The following is a 21,370-nucleotide window of genomic DNA, read 5'->3' on the forward strand; positions in this document are numbered from 1 at the left end:
ATGCCTCCTCTAAGTGAGACCATCTGTTATTTTTCTTTTTCCTTCTGACTTATTTCACTGAGCATGATCCCTTCTAGCTCCATCCATGTTGCTGCTATTGGCATTAGTTTATTATTTTGATTGCTGAAGTAGTCTGGTGTGTGTGTGTATATATGTGTGTGTGTGTATTTAGTTTAAAGTCCTTTTAGATAAGATATGTAATAGAATCTATAATGTTTTTTTATTTTAAATTGTTGAGCTATCTTTTCTGCCTTAGTTCCTGTTCAACTGTAATAATTTATAGACTGGAAAGTATCTGGCTCTCTTTGAGGATCTATGTAGGGCAAATAAATCATATTCATTAATTTTATGATTTAAATATTGAATTCAAATATAAAAGCATAAAAATTAAAAGGTTTAAAATATGGTTATATTTTAAAAGTCACCTGTAGCTTTGCTTGATCTCTTTCTGAGAGTTCTGATATTTTCCCTCTATAATTGTGATTTTTGCCAAGTTTTACTCATTTTCTGTTATCTTCCCATGAATGATTTTATCTTCTTTTGTTTGATTTATTTTCATTTGCCTGCAAGATCCTTTTATAATCCCTTTACTTTTAACTTTGCAAAAGTGTGTGTAGGTTTCCTTCAAATAGTTTGATAGTTCTAAATCTAATATTTTGGTCTCCAGAATTTCATTGGATAATGTAATTCATTTACAATTGTGATAATGACTAATATATTTGAATTTTTTCATTATTTATTTTGTGTTTAGTATTTGTAGGTTATTATCTCTTTTCTGTGCCACTTCCTGCTTTTGAATAGATTGACAAGATTTTCTTTTCCCCCATTATAATTTGGGGTTACATTTTTTTATTCCCCATGTGTATGTGTGTTCCACTCAGCCTTCCTAAAACCTCTGTGCCAGTGACCTATATATTTCCTTGCCCTTGTTCCCTATAGTAATCAGTAATATTTTTGAAATATATGTATATATATATTTGTGTATATGTGCATATACATGTGTTGTGTGTATATAAACATATGTATACAGATCTATGCACACATATATACACATGTACATATATACATACACACACACACACACATATATATATATATACACACACACACATGTTCCCACACACACAACACACACATTTTGTAGTGTTTGATTTCCCCACTCAGGTGTAGTCCCCACAGAATTTCCACTACCAGTCACCTGTGAATCATAGTCTCTTGTGCTTTTTCTACCACCCCTGTTTTAACCCCTCTCTCCAGCCTCCCCACTGAATGTCTTTGATTTATGTTTTCCTGCTAGATTACTCTTTTTTCTGACCCCTTACTTGGCTCCCCTATATATTGCTTATATTCCACAGATTAGTGAAACCACCCAATATCTGTCTTCAAATAATATTTTCTGTGTTCCTTTGTGCTCTCTGTTCCCTGTTCTGAAGCTACAAACCATATTTCTAGCCTTCTAATAGTCACTCATAAATTTTAAGATAAGTCATCATAATTGTTTTTCTAATGAATTTTGTTGAACTTTTATAACAGTGCTGCAGGATGGGTGTTATTTGTTCTTCTATGTAGACAAGAGAAATGAAGCTCAAAAAGTAAAGCAAATTGCCCAAGGTCATACGTGGTCTAGGTGAATTCAAAATGAGTTTTATATTATGTGCACATTTGTGTGTGAGAGTTTTTTTTTAATCTAGTGCCATCTACTTAAAAGCAGTTTGGCCCAGTGAACTACATCCACCTTTCTGGGGCATCTTTTCTCACAATATTTTCAGGTCCCACCATTACCTTGCTGTGCCACCTTCAGCAGTACGCATTCTCTCTCCAAGCCTCAGTTTCCCCAGGTGTAAAAGGGCTTGCAATTGCTCACATTTCCAGAGATCTTATTTTAAAAGTGCTTGAAGAAATTTTTGTAACAGACATTTAACAACTGCTCCAATTTGCCTTTATGATAAATGGTGAAACAATTGGGGTTTGAGTTTAGTTTCCCACAACAACATTAAACATCACTTAGATTTATTGGTTAATTATTCACCAACTTTATCTAAATTTAAATCTTTGTGCAGTAAAATGCGAACTTACAGAGTGACATTTATTTCCCATTAACCTAATGAGGCTTTTTTCCCCACCTCCTCTCCTGCAGCAATTCATTATGGATGGGAGGGTGACTCAGTCGGAGAGCTTGTTGTCAGGTTTTTGCCATGATCCCTCTGGATAGGCAATGTGGCACCATTTTCAGGGGCTTTTTAGCAGGGAAGATGGTCCCTCCTAGATGGTCATTACCAGCTGTAGGGATATGCCTGCTGTCAGCTAGTCCCAGGAGACAATTAAAGACACTTCAGGGTGTGTGCAGAGCAGGAGCAGATAAAAAATAAGAAAGGTGCACTGCACGCAGCTCGAGTAACCACGGTCAAAATTCTGGGCTTCAGAGGAAGTAATTCTGGGGACAGGTGCCTGCCTGGGCCCTGCAGTGCAATGGGTAGAGACTTGCGTCCCAGTGCCAAGCTGCCTGGGTTCCAGCTCCAGTCCTGAGCAGTGACTCACCCTGGGCAGATTGTTCATTGTTTCCACATTGGTTGTGTCAGTTGTTCCTCACCTACCTAGCTGCTGCTTGTTCAGGGCTCTGCCTGCCCCTCCCCTCCGCCCCCCCCTCCACCTGAGCCTGCTTCCATCACACCTTTTTATTTTTAATTAAAGAGCAAAGCATCTCTCTCTCATCATATATTTGACGAAAATGACCTCTTTCCAGTCAGAAAATCTCGGTGTGATATCCTAATTCTGCCACTCGTTAATAGGCATGTGCTTTGCGGCAAACCACTTCTCTCTGTAAGCTTCAGCTCCATCACCTGTAAAACGGGAACCCTAACCCCGCATGCCTCGTAGGGTCACCATGAGGACCAGGCGCGTCCATATCCATAAAGTGCTTAGAGTGGCGCCTGTCACTTGGGAAGCCCCCATGTGGGTGAGCTATGACTGCTTTTATAAAGGCGATAATAATGATGTCTGATGTTAAAAGATAGTCACAGGAGTTGAGGCAATAACCTGTGCCAGGTTATAAAGAGCCTGGCACGATGCCCTATCCCAGCTTAGCTCATTAGGTAGCTTATATGTATGTATAGAGAGAGAGTGAAAACCATTGCTCTGTCTACACCAGTATTACTGTGTGTGTGTGCATCAGTATTTTAAACCTAACAAAGCAATACATCTGAGAACAATGAGCTGGATTCTAAGAACCACCTCATTTTTCAAAGAATTCAAAACAGGTGGTAGAGAAATAGAAGGCAAAATCTAGGGAAGGGCATTGAGGCCATCAGACAATACTTATTATCTTTGATATTTGTGAAGCCCTTGACAGCCTCCAAAGTGCTTTCTGATCCGTTACCACATCTGATCTTGTCTTATCTCAAACACAGAGCATAGGATTTTTTTTTACCTCTTCTGGATAAGGGAACGCACATTCCGAGAGGAGGCGTGACTCTGCCCTGATTCCTCCACCAGCCTTGTGAGCCAGGTTCAAAGCCTGGGCCACCTCATTATAAATTCCACACCCTAGAGTGCACGGGACTATGGTGATGGCACACGGGGGAAGTGGAGGTGGGAAGCCCACGGGGATTACAACTGAGATGAAAAATGCACAGAATGAAGAATGATGTAAAAGTGAAAGAATGAATGGATGGGTTCCACACCCCCTCTAGAATGGCACGGAGTCTAAGATCCCAGCAAATGGCTTGCATTGGGCACAGAGGCCTGATACCCAGTGTGTAGAAACAGAGCCCCCACTGAGCCCTGCATGTTGTTCTTTTTGAAACATCCTTCTGACCAATGGTGCCACAGTCTTTCTCTGGTTTGTTGAAGGGCCTGAGAAGGGGGTGGCCTGTTCCCAGTTGGCCCTCTGTTTCTTGGGCGTTATGGGCTGGCGGCGTTTTATCTCGGGCCCCTGCTAAATTCCACGCCTCTCCCTTGCTTAGCATCAGCTTGTACTCTTGGCTGCTGGAAGTTGTCAGAGTTTAAGATCCCCTCCTGCTACCAGGTTCAGGATGTCGCTTCTTCAGGGGCCACTTGACAACTGTCCCTTAAATTCAGGGCCTGTAAATTCAGGATTCTGAGTGAAGGAATGTGCTTACCTCTGGGAAGGTCCCGCTGCAGAAAGCCACCCCATCTGCCTGTCCTTCAGCGGTTAAGGGGATCCAGCTCACGGCACAGAAACGCTTGAGTTAGGCCTTCAAAGGCAGCAAGGCGATTTTAAATACTATTGACTGAAGTGTAACCTGCACATCGAAGCACAGAATATCCCACCTATTATGCAGCTCAATGACTTTTTGTAAGCTGAAAAAATCAGCACCCAGATTAATAACTTAATAACCCCCAAAGTCCCTCCCCCACCTTGTCCAGCCACTGCCCTGGGAGGCGTGGGGGGCTGTGGTGACTTCGCCAGCAGGGGCCTCGCCTGACACGTCTGTCACATTAGCTAAGCAGGCATTTCCTATCACAGCACCCTGGGGGCTCAGCCAGGCCCATTTTGCCGATGGGGAAACAGAGCCTCAAGGAGGAGTAGGGTCTTGTCCGAGGCCACGCAGCATCCCTCGGTGGCAGAGGCAAGATTCGAACCTAGGGCGCCTGGTGCCCGAGGACTCAGACCCTGCTCTCTGCCGCAGCTCACGAGCGCCTTCCCTTGGCTTCCAGATTGGCCATCGGGACTTTGATGTGGAGAAGCGTCTCCGGAGAGACCTCAGGCGGACCCACGCGCTCCTGTCGGATGTGCAGCTCCTGCTGGGGACCATGGGGGAGACCGGGGCGTCCGTCGGCAAAGAGGAGCTGGAGAAAGTGCACAGCCAGGTGGGTGTTTCGGGGTCCCCTGATTATGCAGCAATCTTGAGAAAGGTTCTCCCTGCCAGGCCCGGGTGTGGCTGTAGCACTGCAGGGAGGTGCGCCAGTGAGGGCCTGGGTGGGTCGTGTGGAGGTGACAGTGGGGAAGGGAGGAGGGTCATGTGACAAAGGAGTTTTGAGGGCTGAGGCAGCAGGAGCTTTGAGGTCTTGGGCAGAGCAGGACCCTGGGGTAGAATGACTAAGTGCCCTGTGTGTGTATGCGCACGCGTGCATGTATGTGTGAGGTTGTGTGTGGGGGGGGACAACAGGTGTGCTTATAAAACTGATAGTAATAGAACGAATCGTGCAAAGGCTGCCCCTGCCACAGCAGCCCACCAAACAGTGCCACCTCGCTGCCCGTCAGCGTGCTAGTGGTATTGATCACGAGATGATGCTGGCCACTGTTTGTTCCTTTCTGGAGCCCCCACCACGGACACCTCTGTCCAGGTTGTCGCAAGCAGTTCCCAAGAGAACTGGGGTGAGATGAGGGTGAGATGAGGGCCATCATCTCTATTTCACAAGTGAGGTCACTGAGGGGCAGGGAGGGGAGGTGACCCCTCACCCTCGCAAAGTCACAGTTAGAACGTGGCAGGAGCAGGACTTGAACCCAGATCTGTGGGCCTCACCATTCCGGGCTGCCAGGAAGATGTCAGAAGGCTCCAGGAGGTGAGCCAGGCCGCAGCTGAGCACCTGGGCAGAGGTGTCAGCTGTGGCAGGTGCAGACAGAGCCCTCGGAGAATGGGTGCTGAGCATGTGAGCAGGTCACACCTGCAGGGTGGTGGGAAACGGGGAGACAGGGTTGAGGTCCTGGAGCAGAATGACACAGTGAGGGCTCAGGTGCGCTACCTGTCTCCACGGGCAGCTGGAAATAGGTGGGTCTGTGGGGGGCTCTAAGCCCTGAGGGGTCGAGCTGGGCGTGCTCTTGGGGCTGTCCCCGTCACGCACCTTCCCCCGTGAGCTTGCTGGACGCAGTGTGGGAGAGGGAAGGCGCTGCCCTGCCTCTAGCTCTTCTCAGAAGGTGGCCATCTCATCAACCTCCTCTTCTGGGCTTCTGCCCTGTGGTGGAAATCCATGCCTCGGCCACACCATATGGCCAGGGACTAATTATCTCCCAGAAACCCAGCTTCGTGATTTGCACTTTCAGGACTGACTCCTGAACAAAACTATACACTTCCTGAGGGCAGGACTTGTTTTATTCGTGTTTGCTGATGCCAGCCAGGGCATGCACATCTTCAGTGCTCAGTAAGTGTCTTCCTGTTGATTTCAGTCAGCTTGTCTTTCTGCTTTGGCAAAGGAGGAAATGGAGGAACGGAGAGGGTGAGGGTTTCTCCTGAGGTCACGCAATAGGTTAAAGGCAGAGCCAGGCCTGGAACCCACATTCCCTACTCCAAACCCAGCGCTCCTCTTTTTCTTCTGGAGGAGCCGATGAGCAGTGGGGGGCAGCAGTGTCTGGAGGCAGGTGTTAGAAACACCACCCAGAGATCAATTTCCCTACTGTAAAAAGAAAAGTTTCAGATAGAGATTATCATCTGAAAGTAGAAGAGCTTCCAAAAATCTGAATTCAGATTTCCCCAGTTTCTCCACTCATGTCCCATTCCTGCTCCAGGACACGGCAGTACATGTGTCCCCAGTCCAGTCCCCTCTGGTCTCGGACAGCCGCTCGGTCTGACCTTGTTTTCTAATGACCTTGACAGGAGAAGTACTGGCCAGTTGTTCTGTACGGTGTCCCCCAAGCTGGGGGAATCTGCTTTCTCCTGATGAGGTCAGACTTCCGGTTTTGGGGAAACCACTCTCAGAGAGGCGGGTCTTTTAGGCCAGGAGGCAGTGAGACCTCTTCTCTCCTGACAGTGCTATGGTTTTCATCAACAGGCCACTCCCTTCCAGGGTGACCTGTTCTGGACTACCCTGCTTTGGTGCTAAAAGTCCCTTGATGGGGCAAACAAGGAAAGTTGCTTCCTCCACTGACCCCCCCCCCAACACCCCTACCCCTCTACCCTCCTACCCTGTCAGAAACCTCCAATGCCTGTGCATGAACTCATCCCCCAATCAGCCCTCCTGGTGCCCCTGGGAAGGGGTGTGGGATTGCCCCTGCCCAGAGGTGGCACTGGAGGTGGGTGGGGGAGCTGGGCTTCACATCCAGGGTTTGTGTGTGGAATCTGGGGGTTCTTTTTCCTCAGCCTGTATCTCCCTGTCTGGCTAGCTGGCCAGGAGCTGGGGACCTTCATCCTTTTGACTTGCCTGAGGTAGGGAGAGAAGTGCAAGTTCTTGGCCAGCATCCAGGCCCGTCAGGGTCCTGTGCCCCCTTTGCCAGGGGCCACGGCCTCTACCAGTCTCCCACCAAAATAGGGGGACGCCGCAGCCTCCAGGCCTCCTCCCCCACCCTGCAGGTGAATGTTCCTGCAGAGAACCCATTCTGGTTCCTTTCTTTCTTGTGCTTTTTATTTTGGTATTCATGAGAAATCTCCCTCTGCAGGGTTAAAATGTGTGTTCTTGGAAAATAGTGGTATTTAATGAAGGCGCCTTGAGCTGAATCAAAGAGCTTCATTCTTCTGAAAGTCCTTCTTCCCTGTCTCTGCATCCGGCTCCTATCAAAGGGAATTCACAGCCTTGCCTTTCCGGGGCTGTTGTCATGGAAATCATTATAAGGATGGGATCTAGTGGACCAGAGGTCAGGGTACAGTTGCTTTGGCTCCCAGCACGCGTGTCCCGGATGCTGGAGTCGGAGCTAATCAAATAAAGCAACGATGACATTGGGCATCACCGCGTCTCCTCTCTGATGTACGATGTTTGTCCTTTACCTGAAAGCTCTGGGGACAGAGCCAGGAGGGGTGGGGGAGAGGGAGCTAACTTTGCTGCTGGCTGTGCCTTGACTGTGAGGTGGTGTTGAACAATTTATTCGTCCACACACTCGTTATTTATGCAGCTCCTACTGTGTGTCGGGGATGTGGTGGACTAGCTGTGTGATGGGTTAGTAAGATAAGTGTGAAACTTAACATCTGATGGGAAGGAAGACAAGCAACAATTAAACAAATACTTGGAGAATTTATTATTCTAGTAATAAACTGTAAGCTGGGTTTTAGAATCAGCTTGACTCAGGTGGTCAGGTTAGCCTCCCTGGGAGGAGAAGGAGCGACAGGGACCAGAACTTGCAGGTCTAGAAGGTTATTCCAGTGTGGCCAAAGCCCTTGGCAGGTTGCAAGCAGAGCCGACCTAACCCAGCTTGAAAAGCATCACCCTCCATGAAGAGAATGAATTGAGGAGGGTGGGTGGGCTTCGTCAGGCTAGAGCAGCCTTGTAGGACAGAGCGAATGGCCACCTAGTTGGAGATGGACATGGCAAGAGGGACAAACTCGAGGAGGCTTTGCAGTTGATGGGACTCGTGGATGGCCTGGTGCTGCGCTGTTCTACATTATGATGTGACCCTCACCATACCCTGGAAAGCGGGTATTTCTGGTTTTGATCCATTTCACTCATGAGGGAACAGCATCTGAGACATTGTGCAGTTCCCCAAGGGCACGTCACAGGATATGGCTGCAAGCTGTGGAGCTACTTATTTTACGTAACCTGAGTCCTGTTAACATCTGCCAAGCACCCACTATATCCCAGGCTTTTCTTGGGTAACTCAGGGTCCCCAAACTCTGCATGTCAGAGAACTTGAGCATTATTTGAAATCAGAGCTTTGTAGCTTCCATCCCTAGATACTCTTTTTCACTAAGTCTGAATTAGCACCCAGAATCTTCACCTGTGGGTTCTGATGCAGGTCTCAGGACCAGCATTTGGGAATCAAACACCCTTGAGTGACAGTAGATCCATTTTGTAGACGTGCCAACTGACATTGAGGCTCTACTAGGCGGACAGATCTCAATGCAGCCAATCTAAAACTAAATTTTGAGTCAACAGAACCAGACCTGGCATGTGCTTAGGTCTTCAACAAGGACTTGACCTCCCAAGTCCTTCTCCTCAAGTGGAGTGCTGGCATCGCTGTGTGTCCCAGGGACCTCTCAGGGACAGAGGAGGTCAAACCTGCCACTTGAACAACCCCTTTTTGAGCTGTGACACCAGATAGAAAGGTTTCCCCTGTCAGGGCACAGAGTGGAGAAACTCTGCCACCTCAGAGAGCTGTGTGAATTCACCAACTACTGATTTGGTCTCCTCTGGGTTGAATTTGAGGCCAGGATGAGGGATATGGAGGAGACACCAGGTCCCAGCCCTTGAGGGGTCCCTGGTCGAGGTGAGAGGTCAGCCTTAGAGCAGCCCCCTGCCCATGATGAGCGTTTTATGGCGGGGTATTAGGGACTGAACCTATGAGGACAGGACGGGTGGCTTTGGCTGTCCCTCTAAAGATGGAAATGACTCTGAATTCTGGCTCGGCAGGAGGCGCTGTGGCCTCTCTGGGGAGACAAGAGCAGGAGGGGCTTCAGCTTGGTGTTGGGGGGTAGAAAGGGTTGGGGGTAAGAAGGGACACTGGGGCCCTCCCTGGTGACGCCGCAGGTTAAAACACTGCACTGAGAAGCTAAAGCCACTTCCACATGAGTTCGATTCCCGCCTGCCCCGGAGGTGACCACATGGCGTGGCAGACCTCTCCTGACCCGCCCGCTGCTCCCCTCAGCAGTGTACTTCGTCGATCTGCCTGTTCTGCTCCCCACTCTGTCTCTGGTGAAGCCTCTCGCTGCCCCTGAGCCTCTGGCCTGTACCCCAGTTCTGTATGTACAAATAAATAAATCTCAAAAAAAGAAGGGAGACTGAGCCACGTGGAGGCGGGAGCCAGCTCAGGAGTGGCCTAGTCAGCTGGCGAAGGCACCTGGGCTTTCTCCCAAGGGTAATTGGGAGCTACCGAGAGCCATGGGGCGGGGAAAGTTGTGATCAGAAGAAATGGCGGGGTTCCAGGGTTCCAGGCTCAGCAGCAACTGAGGTGTGCACGCCAGATCCACAGCAGCAGCAACTGAGGTGTGCACGCCAGATCCACAGCAGCGTGAGGGTTTCCTCAAAAGGCGTCCCGCGGCTCCCCCGTTACCGCGTAAGGACAGCCCTCCTGTTGCTCAAGGACAGCCCTCCTGTTGCTCCAACTGTGGATAGCCCCAAGGGGTTATTTGGTGTTCTCTCCCAGTTTCCATTTGTTGAGAGCTTTGCTTACATCTCAGAGAACACCTGAGGTTTAAGACCCGGTGATAAAACAGAGCAAGATAGTAGCCCTAGTCACAGCCTGCCTCGGCTACCCACAGGCTGCGCGATTTGGGGCAAACGAGCTGCCTTCCACAGCCTCCTTTTTCACACTGAAAGGGGCATATAGTTTCCATAACTTAGCAGACTGATGAAAAAGAGCTTGGGTGTTGCTAACCCACCAAGGGGTGCGCTGACCGCTACCTTCACCAGAACGTAGAGACTTGGAGATGCAAGAAAATGAAGCACGAGCTTGGAGTGTGGAGTCCGTGGTCTGTTTATTAAGACTGCCCGGAGGTGTATATATAAGGTCTGTACTTGCAGGGAAAAACAGGAAATATGCCCCACACAGGGAGTAGGGTGCATGTTTGTACCCGACCTGGGGCTTCTTGTAGCTTCTGCTTGATACAAAGTAGTGGCTGCAGCTATCCGCAGGACAGAGTGCACTGTGCTCAGCTGGCTTTTTTGTTGGCCTTACTGGGGAGTGTGCTCACCCCTGCACAACATTAGCTAGGGTCTGCAGAGTTAGCCACACTTGGGTTTGAGAGAATTCTCTAAGTTGAAAACCATGTGACCATGATTTTCAAATGTACAGCTCCCCACAGACTCCCCTGCCTCACACACTGGTGTCAGTTTTGGGAGGACTTTGGTCTCTGCCGTGACTCTGTGGGGTCTCATGAAACAGGTAGGGGGTTGGTCTAATGACACCTGTTCTTTAGGAGCCAATTACTAATTAATTCCCATGGAATGTTGCTATTGGAAACAAACTAATCTGGAGACAGAAGCAATTCCAACAACCAAGATATATAATTGAGATAATCGCTATGCATAAATAACATCTGTGAGTAGCAGATGCCGGCACCTGCTTAGGGAGAGAGTGAAGGTGATGTCTGCTCCAGGGCAGAAGGGGCTTTCTTTTCTCTGTCTCTCTCCTTTGATTCACGCCTTTGACCTTTGTAGCCTCCCCAAAGGAAGTATGTTATTTGCTTTCCTTTAAACGGAGAAGAGTTTGCACTAAGCTTTTTGGCTGTATACTTGATTTATGCTGGAAGCTGTATTCACCTCTTCCTGCTGAGAACTAAGCTGTTACCAAGTCTCAGTCATTGTACCCCCTTAATAAATCCAGCCTTTCTTCCCACCTCATTACATGGCACCTGTATCTCTCACTTGGGTACAGGTGATCTCTTACCTTATCCAAGTCTTCCTGCTAGCTGATCTTTGCAGAGAGAATTCGAAAATTTAAATACAGTTCTGGCTCTTTGGGTTTAAGAAGTATCAGTGACTTCCTCTGCTCTGAGAATTCAGTCCAGATTCCTCACTTTGACCTAAATTTCTTTTAAAGATTTTATTTATTTTTGTGTAGAAGAACGGGAATGCAGGCCGGAGGTGTGAGAGGTGAGAGCATTCACCAGAGACAGAATGGAGAGCAGAACAGGATGTATTGAAATACACTGCTGAGGGGAGCGGCAGGGAGATAGGAGAGGACTGCCGTGCCATGTGGGTCAGCTCCCTGGCCAGGGATCGAACTCAGACATGGCAGTGGAAGTGCTGGCCACAGTGGAGGCCCCCATTTGACTTTTAAAGAAGCACATTAGCCCTCCTATTGCACCAATGAGCAGGGTCCCGTGCCTGTATCACCTCTCTCCCTTTGCCTGAGCTATGCCCAGTGCATAGTCTAACTTCTCTTTGAGACCTCTTGATCTGCTGAGCACAGCTCCCCAGCCAGGAAGCATAGAACAGGTGGCCTGGGTGTTTTTGAGGAGAATTTTTCTTTTTGTAAAGATGACGCTGGAGTGAGCTGATTCAATGTTGTACATAACCTCTTGTCATAAGACAAAGGCCAGATTGAAACTGGTGAAAAGCCTGGTCACCCACCCACCTAAATGTGGTGATTCCACCAGAGCTGGGCTTTTGTGCTTTGGTGCAGGAGCGTGTGTATCTTCAGGGTTTCCCATGAATGAGCAGGGGCTGGCGGGCTGGGCTGTGATTGCATGGAGTGTACACACCCCACAGAGGCAGGAGCTCAGCATATAGGAAACTTGCCCAAAATCAGAGGGGTGGGGGGTCGGGGGGAGGCTGGAATTAAAAAAAAAACAATTATCTAGAAGGGTTCTCAAAGTTATAGAAAGTTACAAAACTTCCTGTATCTCTTTCACCTAGATTCATCAGTTTCTAGCATCCTGCTCCATTTACTGTTTCGCTCTCTCTAAATTTCATTTCTGAATTGTTTGAAAGCAGCCTACAGACAGGATCCCCTCTAGCTACTCAAAATCAAAATTTAACAGGAGGAAGCACTCTTTTCTGACCCAGGCATCAGCGGACCAAGGCATCCATGGCTTGTCCCCCACCCTTCTACCCTCGCCCCGGGTCATTTCCTGCTTTATTGCTGCCTGTGAGTGTCTGTTGTATGTTTCTTTTTAAATGGCCATTAAAGACCACTATATATCCTTCCATTTTTGCCTCTTGACTTCTAAAGCCTAAAATATTTACTATCTGGCCTTTGAAGGAAAAATTTACTGACCTCTGATCTTTTCTGCGGACTATTCATTTCCCCCTCTGCCCAGTAATGTTCTTTATAGCAATTTTTCTCCCAGTTTGGGATCAGCACAGGGTGTAAGCCTGCCGGCATTGGGCTCTCCTGATGCTGTTGATCCTCAGCTGTCTGTGCTGGTGACACTGGCATTTGGGAGATGTGACAGCCTTATTGCTGGATGTGTCCCCCACCCAGGTGCACTGGAACCGGGACCTTGTCTTCTGATTGCAGAGCCGTTTGGAGGGTGCAGGTCTGAGGCACTTCTGGGACGCAGGACTCCCAGCCTTGTAAGCAGGAACATCCAGGCAGATGGATTTGAGGCTGTCTGCCCACCGCCCTTGTCTCAGGCGCTAAGTCATCCGCGGAAGGGAGAAGGGTAGCAAGGAAGGCCCGTTCTCCTAAGGTGCCTGGTACCTTTGGGGGAGAGGAAGGTGCATTTTTTAGAACTTTAGATAGGATCATGTTACTCCTTAGGGGAATTGTCAACAGTTGCCTGCCCTGACCTTGCATCTTACTTTTTTTCTTTTCTTCCTGCTTATACATATAAGAGCTCTTGATGGTTTTGTCTGCAAAGTTTGGCTCATTCTCCTTGCCATTCTGGGAGGCTCTGCCAGTTTCTCTGTATGCTATTAATGGGCATGTGAGTTGTGTCTAGATTTTATTTATTATGATAATGGCTACTGTGAACACCATATGTTATTAGAGGCAGGGCTGACACCTGCATTTCTGTAGGATGATTTTCCAGGTGTGGACTGTCTCTGGAGCACACATGTGTCTTTGACTGTACACATCTTCATCCTCTTACCTTGGGTTTTCATCCTGCAAAATTCTTCCTAAGTGGGAAGAAGAGAAAGTCAAAAGCACTACAACACAGCACATTGCTGCTTTTGTTTTGTAACTTTTAAATGTGTGTGTGTGTGTGTGTGTGTATGTAGAAGCACTGGAGTGTAGGCAAGAGGTATAGGGATGAGAGGATTCACCAGAGACAGAGAGGGGAGCAGAACAGGCGGGTTTACTGAGATACACTGCTAAGTGGAACAGCAGGCGAGATTGGAGAGGTCTTTGTGGCTCATCCCTCTGGCCAGGGATTGAATTCAGGCTTTATGGTGACAGCACTGAGACTTAAGCCCTAGGTTACCAGGGAGACCCATGTATCGGTTATTTACATGGGTGAGCTCTTAACTGACTAGTAACAGCTCCCGCCTAGCACCAGATGGGAGGATTGTGGTACCATAACCAGAAGATCAAAATTAAAAATTTGAAGTACAGTTTCTACTTAATGGTATCACTTTCACATGCTCTTAAAGTGGAAACTGTAAGTCAAAAATCCTAAGAGCATTGGCAATGCCTAATGCTCTCCCAAAGTTCTATAGATGGGTGTGTTCCCACTCGCTGGCTGTGAGAAGACTACTGATGTCCCGTCCTTGTCAAGACTTTTGTGTTTTAGCCATGCTAGGGGAGGAGGTGTTTTTGTGGTTCTAGTTTGCATTTCCCTGATGAGTAAAGTTAGTGGATCACCTTCTCGGAGGAAAAATAGCCATATAGAGAGCAACTTTTGCCTGTTCAAATCATATGTTCATTTCTCTAATGGGTATTTTCCTTAGTGATTGGTAGGCTACTATGGATGTAAACTTTTATTTAATCTTTTTAAAGATTTATCTATTTATGTACACAGAACTGGAGTGCAGGCCAGAGGTGCAGAGGCAGTGAGAGGGATTCACCAGACAGAGTGGGGAGCAAAACAGGCAGATTGATGAAGTACACTGCTGAGGGGAGCAGCGGGCAAGACATGAGAGGTCTCTGGTGCCATGTGCACCACCTTCTGGGCTGGGTATCAAACTCATGCAGAAGCGGCTGTGGCTTGCATGCAGTGCTGTGCTTTAACCCATTGCACCACCAGGGAGGGCCAGATGTAACCTTTTTAATAGCTCTGGGTGCTACAAACTTTATCTCCTATTTCATAGCTTCCTGTTACATTCACTTAGCAGAGTCATTGCATAAATAAAAGTCCTGAATTATAAAGCAAGTCAATTGATCTTGGAATTGAGTTTAAAATCATTTGGTGAGGCTATGGGGATTCTGCTTAGTTAAGCTGAATGTTGTGGTTAATTGGAGTTTCATGGTGCAGATGGCAGGAAGCCCAGTAACTACTTGGAGGTTGGTTAAAGTGTGGAATCCAACCCTCCCTTGCTATCCATGTCCAACCAGTCTCTGCTAAATTCTACTTTAGGGACCTGGAAGCTTTTTTTTGTGAAGGGAGGTCTGAACTAACCTGGGGCTTTTCAAAGTTGTGTGTGTATATTTTCTTTTTTGGAAAAAAAAAACACCAAGCCCCTTATTACAGGTAAAGCTCACTCGGATGTCCTCTACACCTTGACCATTCCCTACCCTGGACTTGACTATTTGACTGGGCTTCCCTTGGGTAGTCTGAACTGACCTCCTTCCAGCTTGGAATATAGGAACTGACTCAAGGACTTGGGGGGGGGTGGCGGGTAGCTGAACAAGTCTGGGGTCACTTACACTGCCCCAGGTAATTTCCTCCTGCAGGGGCGGGTCCTGCCCTGCTGGGGCCTGCTGCCTGGGTCAGAGACCTGCACCTAGTAGGAGCCAGGAAGCAACTATGCAGCAGGTGACTTGTGTGGGAAACGCGAGGTGGTGGGGTTCAGGCTTAGACTCAGGCAGCCCCGCTGACCAAGCTGCGGTAGTCGAACTGACTGGCCCCCTTAGAACATGTGTGTGGCCCCCACGTGGGGGCGCAGAGGTAAGCAGGACCCTGGTGGTCCTCTGGGAGCCTGCCTTGTAGCAGGAAGAGAGACATGGAGGCACTCAGGTGCTGGCTATGCTCAGATGCTGGCATATAATCAAAAGGGGGGCCCTAAATAGCATGGGGGTGCGGAGGGCCTCTTTGAGCATTCTTTCTTGCTTGTCTAAGATTCTCTTCTTTCTCTCTTGGGGGAGCATCAGTGTGCTCCAACTGTCATCACCAGAGGGGAAGTTAGGAAGGACATTTTTGAAGTCTGTGCAATCAAGATCCTTAGATCCAGTAATATACAAGTAGGAAGGCCTCTTGAACCCTCAAATAGAGTTAAAAAAAAAAAAAACGGTGAAAGGAAACTTGCTTTATGCGGCCACTGGCAAGCACAGGCCAGGGCTGATTGCAGAGCCCTCAGTTCAGGTCTTGGCCCATTCACCATCCATTAGCTGTGTGACCTTGACAAGTTAATTAACCTCTCTGAGCTTCAGTTTTCTCTTCTATAAGATAGGGGTGAAACTACCTGTTTACTTTGTAGAGTTGTTACCCACTGCAAATTAACGTATAAGTGGTAAGCATTTATAGAATAGTTATTCTATTATTAATTCTATTATTAATTATTCTACTCCTAAAAATGATTATTACAACTCTGAGGAAGATGGAAACAATGAATACACAGAAAGCATTTCGATGTGTCAATAAATTGATGGTCCCCTACAAGCAATCATAGAATGTGTAGTATATGCCCAGCACGTCTGGAATCAAGGACACAGAGACACAGATTGCCCCTTGGGGCCACTGTTTTCAAACTTCTGAGCCTGAGAAACCACGGCTGGCCCTGGCCTGACATTTCTAATGTGCATTTGTAAGTTGGCTCCACATCAGTGTTGTCTATAGTTTGAGATGTTGGTGAGTCCCTTCAGAGAACGCCTTCCTGCTGAAGGTTAGCACTTTGGAAAGCCCTGCTGGGCTGCCCAGACTGGAATGGGTTGAGATTAGCCTGACACCATGTCATAGAACGCAACCCTGTAGCATTTGCTACACAGTATTTTTAAATCCCCTGAATTGTTCAGTCAAACCCAGAAATCCAGGTTCTAACCACTTTGCTAAAATATCAGAACTTTCACTCTCCCTGCCTTATGCCCAGCCAACTCATCGAGTAGCTTCATAAGTCCAAAGCAAACATTTTACCCAGGTATTTAAAGCAGGCAGATGGCATCGCATAGGAAAGTAATGCTATTCATCAGTTTGTGGTTGATGTATATGTGATGGGAATCTCAATTGCCCTCACACTGAATGAAAGGAGGTGGGTGTTGTGCAGAGAATGCCTGAGATGAACTCAGCAATAGAAAAGGACTTGTGTGCAGAGAGGACTGTGGGGGTTGGAGAAACAACATAGATTTGAAATTGCATGGACTTGAATTTGACCTTGGGTAAGTCACTTCCCCTGCCCACGCTGCGATTTCCTCATTTGTAAAATGATGGCCGGTTCCTCCCTTGCTGTGCTGATGTGGGCTGTAGTGATAGAAACACCAAGTAGTCTACACACTGCCTGGAGAAATTGCCTTCCCTCCTCTCCTCCCAGTTTAATAACTGGAGAGGGGCAACATTTATCCCCCTATAGTCAGAGGTAGATGTACAAGGTAGGTAAGCAACAGATGGTTGTCTCCATACCACAGGGTTTTTGATGGAACTGTTCTGCTCCATCTTTTGGTAGCATCGACACATGCTATCATCGGTGGTTTTAAGTGCTTCCTCTGTGACTGCCACTATATGTTTTAATTCCTCTAACTTGTTCACTCGTCCTCTCCAGATGATAGCAAATAAGCTCAAAATGTTGAACAGTAAAGACAGGGTAGAAGGTCAAAGTAGCTGAAGAGATCTGAAGCTAAGCATGCTTTCAGGAGTGGCTGAATCTAGATGCAGCAGCCAGGACGTCGCGAGTGTCTCTTTCTACCTTTTCTCGGTTCCTTCAGTGTCAGGCACCAGCTGAGGCAGGCTTTCCCTTCTTGACAGGAAGAGGGTCACCAGACATACCAAAATAGCACCATGTGCTTCTGGAGGTGTCAATTTTGTTTCCATGGTCGCAACAAAAATTCTGGAGTCAGTTGTGCTATTACTCTGCAGCCAGTCACCTCCTACCAGTGGGAGATGGTGCTCGGATTGGCTACCTTGAAACACATTTTCTTCTTTGGACTTGAGCGTGGAGGGTTAGTCTCAACAGAATCACATGAACGTTTTGGGGGATGAACAGTTTTTGTAAGGAAGTTGGGGTGCAGCTATTAAATGAAGGAAGTAATAGGTGCTGGGAAGACATATTGCAAGATTTGTCCTATCAAGCTTTTGTGGTGAACACAAAGGATGCAGTGTTTGGCTCAGAGTGGAAGCTTGGTGACCAGGCTGCCTGGGTCCACCCCAGGCACTTAGTACTGCGTGATCTGTGCTGAGTCACCTGCCCTATCTATACTCGGCCTTCTCAGCTGTGACAATAGAAGTACACTGACTCTTCTTCAATGAGTTAATGCGTGAAAAATGTTCACAGCTGTGCTTGACACAGAGAAAGAATTAATCCTCACAGTCTCTGTGCCTGCAGTCTCTAAGACTGGTGCAGTGTACAACTTTACCACTGTAATTTGCAATGCTGCCCGAAGAATGCAAGTCATTATCTCCCCAACTTTTGTTGAAGGGGAAAAATGAATTGTTGACTCAATAACTAATGCAAGGTCCCGGGGCTTGTAGTTAGAGCAGTTGGGGGTAGGACCAAGTTCTGCCTGACAACTAGGTCTGCTTTGAACAATCACGCAATGGTGTGTGGTATCAAGTGTCCCAACGCACAGTAGATGAGAGGCACCCCACCTCCCTGTCCTTTTATAAAAAGCGCGCCGAGCTTGCCTGGCACAGAGTGAAAGCCTGTCATCTAATCTGTGTGCTGGGCATGTGCTGCTTTTCATTCTTGATGGTGCGCATGTCATCTTGCACCTGTGAGCTCCAGGCTACGGGGACCTCCAGGGCCCTCTCACTATCATCCAAGAGTCAGGGTCTCGCCACATAGCCCCAGACCTAAGCTTAGAGACCCTGACTTTATGAGCAAGTTCTGGAAGCACATTCTCACCTGTAGCGGCAGGGTGAACTGTAATGGACACATGTCCATTTGATGGGGTCCTCACTCGAGGTCTAAGAAGGAAATGACACTCTTCAGTGTCTCTTTCAGAGTTGGAGCAGATTCTGGGAAAGGGTGCTGTATTTATTTAGTGAGCAATGGAATGACTGAACAGGTTCATGGGGAGGTGAATTTCCTGACTCTCTAAAGGGCTTTGGTTGCTTGGTACCATACCAGTGACATTTTTGTATTAATTTCACAAGAAGCAAGATTTGGAAGAGAAAGAAAATTATACAAAAGTCAAAGCTGTTTTCTTGTTGGAAGCTTGTTATGGGTCTAGCCCCATCCTCGTCCTGGATGTGGAAATCCTGAGGGGCTTTATCTCACCCTCAACCACACCACATGTGTTGTGATGTTCCCACACGAAGCCTAATGGTTGCTCCATGGGGGTGTGGTGATGAGTTGGAGCTGAAAGGTGTGAGATGACAGCTGTCCCCTCCAGATCCTCATTGCCACATTAGCTGCTGGGCTGGGGAACAGACTCAGTAACCTTCCCGAGCCGTCACTTGTCACCCACTGCCCCGACCTCCCCCACCCCGCCCGCAGCCCCCCACTCTCTGCCTATCTGCCTGGAGCTCTTCCCAGGCAGACATTTTCAAAGCAGTGGCGGGCAGTGTCACACCACTGAAGGGTCTGATGTCGGCCCTAACATGACTTGCCACCCGACTTCATAAAAACGTCATTCAAGCCGCCCCAATATGGAAAAAATGCACAGTGAGTTATTCTTACACCAGGTCATCCATAATGGAAAATCAGCCTGTGATGGCCCTGTATTTCTTCTCCCTCCCCAAAGGGTAATAAATTGAGAACTTTAAAGCTCAGCATTCAGATGGCTTGTCAGCAGCAGCCTGGAGTCTGCCCGGTGGAGGCTTTGGGCTGGAGAATTGCTGGTCTTAATCCCCCCGCCTCCAAATCCTATGAAAATCTAGGTCTGCTTGATCTGGGCCCCTCCAGGGTCAGCACCTCCCTCCACTTGTGCCAGCCTGCCAGAAGTCAAACATTCCTCCTCAGACTGTCAGGGCTGTAGCCATGTGGCATCCTGGCTCCGTGACCTCGACAGTGCGTTTAGCCTCTGCTTTATTTGACTCACCTCTTAAGTGGGTTCCAGGCCCCCACTTCTCAGGCTGTGAGAGAACCAAAGGAACCAAGAGCAATAACCACAGCTGTCAGTGTCTTGGCATTTCCTCAGCACTGGGCTCTGTGTTCGGGACTGTCGGGTTTTCACTCATTCATCTTGCACAGACCCATTATACAGATGAGGAAACTGAGGTGCACTGCATTGTTAGTGACTTGCTGGGACAGTCTGATTTCAGTGCCCAAGCTCTGAACCCTGTGCATGACGAATCTGGCACTTAGCTTGTGCCAGTACAAGTAAATTTCTTCTCCTTGGGATGGGTTCTAGAAGATATATCGGTGTCTCTACCTTTAGTTGAACTGAGTTCTGTCAGTCCTTCTGATTTTTTTGCTCCTTACTCTGCAGCCCCCCGAATGGCTTCCACTATCGCTCCAAGTTCTTGAGATAACTGCCTGCAACTGAACTAGAATCCCTTTAAGCCCTTCCCTGAGGGGCTGTGGGTCAGCGCGTGGGTTCTGTAGCTGGGCCAGCTGGCTTATGCACAGACCAGCTGTGGGACGTAGGCACGCCATGCCCCTGCGAGAGCCTCAGCTTCTTCACTTATTATTGTCCTCACAGAAGCCCTCTTCTCTGGAGCTGGGTGGCACTGTGATGAAGCCAGGCAGAAGCAACCCAGGGCACTGGAGATGGTGCCCAAGCAACAGTAGAAGGTGGGGCCTCATGTGCCCAAACCATCAGGGCCACAGTAACCCCTCCTCTAACCCCGCTGGCTGAGAATGGTGCCGGCGGCAGTTGCTGTCGACTGCGTCTGCTCTGTTCATCTCTGCCTGGAGATAACTTGTCCCTTTCTCTGCTTGCCCCGGGAGGTTGGGGACAGGAAGGAGCACTTCTGGGTCATGCACGATATACCATCTGTAAAATGGGGATAAAAATAGAGCCTTCTTTCCCTGGGGCTCTGCAGGCCAGCAGCCTCCCGCTGATACAGACCCTGGGAAAGGAGGACCCCTGCGGACGGGCTCTGGTGCCAGTCATGTTGGTGCTGGCCGCTGAGTTACAGGGGCCCTGGCTGGCCTCCTGGCCCTGGGCCAAGCCACTGGGCCCGGCGCGGGGGCCCGTGTGACGCCTCCTTCCGCTATTAGTTATCTGACATCATCTCCCATGAGATGATGGCCCATCTGCTCCCGCCTGCCCAGGCCTTTTGTTCTCTGCACACTGCCCTGCAGATCCGGCCCTTTCTCTCCCCTTCCCTCCTCTCTGGTCAAAGCGCCATCATCGCACCTTCCTGGAAGACGCAGCCCCGGCCTCGCTGTCTACCCTGTTTCCAGACTTGGCCACAGAAGCCTCCACACAGCAGCCAAAGGGAGGCCACCAGCCTTCTCCTTAGAAACCCTCAGTGGGCTTCCTGCAGGCTGAAATGAGCCCAGATGTGGCCTGCTGGCTCCCAGACCCTCACACGTGACCGTTCAGTCCCTCCACATCACCCCACCCAGGCTCTGTGCCACCACCCAGGCTCTGTGCCACAGAGCTCCTTTCCCCCTCAGGCCCTTTGCCCTGGTTCTTGCCTCCAGCCCAGGGGAGTCTCCCTCTGAATTCTGCACAGGCCTGTCCGCTTTGCTACCTGTGGAGCTTACCTTAGGCCTTGGATCTGCCCGGCGCGTTCACGCTTCTCCTAGTGCCACCCTGCATGAGTCCGGGCTGACTCTGCCTCCCCTGCCTGCAGGGGGCGCTCCTGCCCACCTCCCTACCTCTTCAGAGGCCCTGGATTCACCTGCGGGCAACTGTTATTTCCTCTGCCACTTCTGCGCCAATAATGCTAATTACCTGCCCCAG

The 21,370-nt window shown here is 48.8% G+C and overlaps 1 protein-coding gene across 1 annotated transcript in view; it reads left to right on the top strand.

Annotated features, from left to right (window-relative positions):
- Positions 1-21,370, top strand: part of MYO18B (myosin XVIIIB) — a 230,720-nt gene that overhangs the window by 141,054 nt on the left and 68,296 nt on the right. Inside the window, exon 33 of the mRNA XM_004690853.1 lies at positions 4,678-4,830. Within this exon, the coding sequence (XP_004690910.1) occupies positions 4,678-4,830 (153 nt within the window). The remainder of the gene's footprint in view (positions 1-4,677; positions 4,831-21,370) is intronic.

This window comes from Condylura cristata, unplaced genomic scaffold (assembly GCF_000260355.1).
Source record: "Condylura cristata isolate star-nosed mole 26May11 unplaced genomic scaffold, ConCri1.0 scaffold00029, whole genome shotgun sequence".
NCBI lineage: Eukaryota > Metazoa > Chordata > Mammalia > Eulipotyphla > Talpidae > Condylura > Condylura cristata.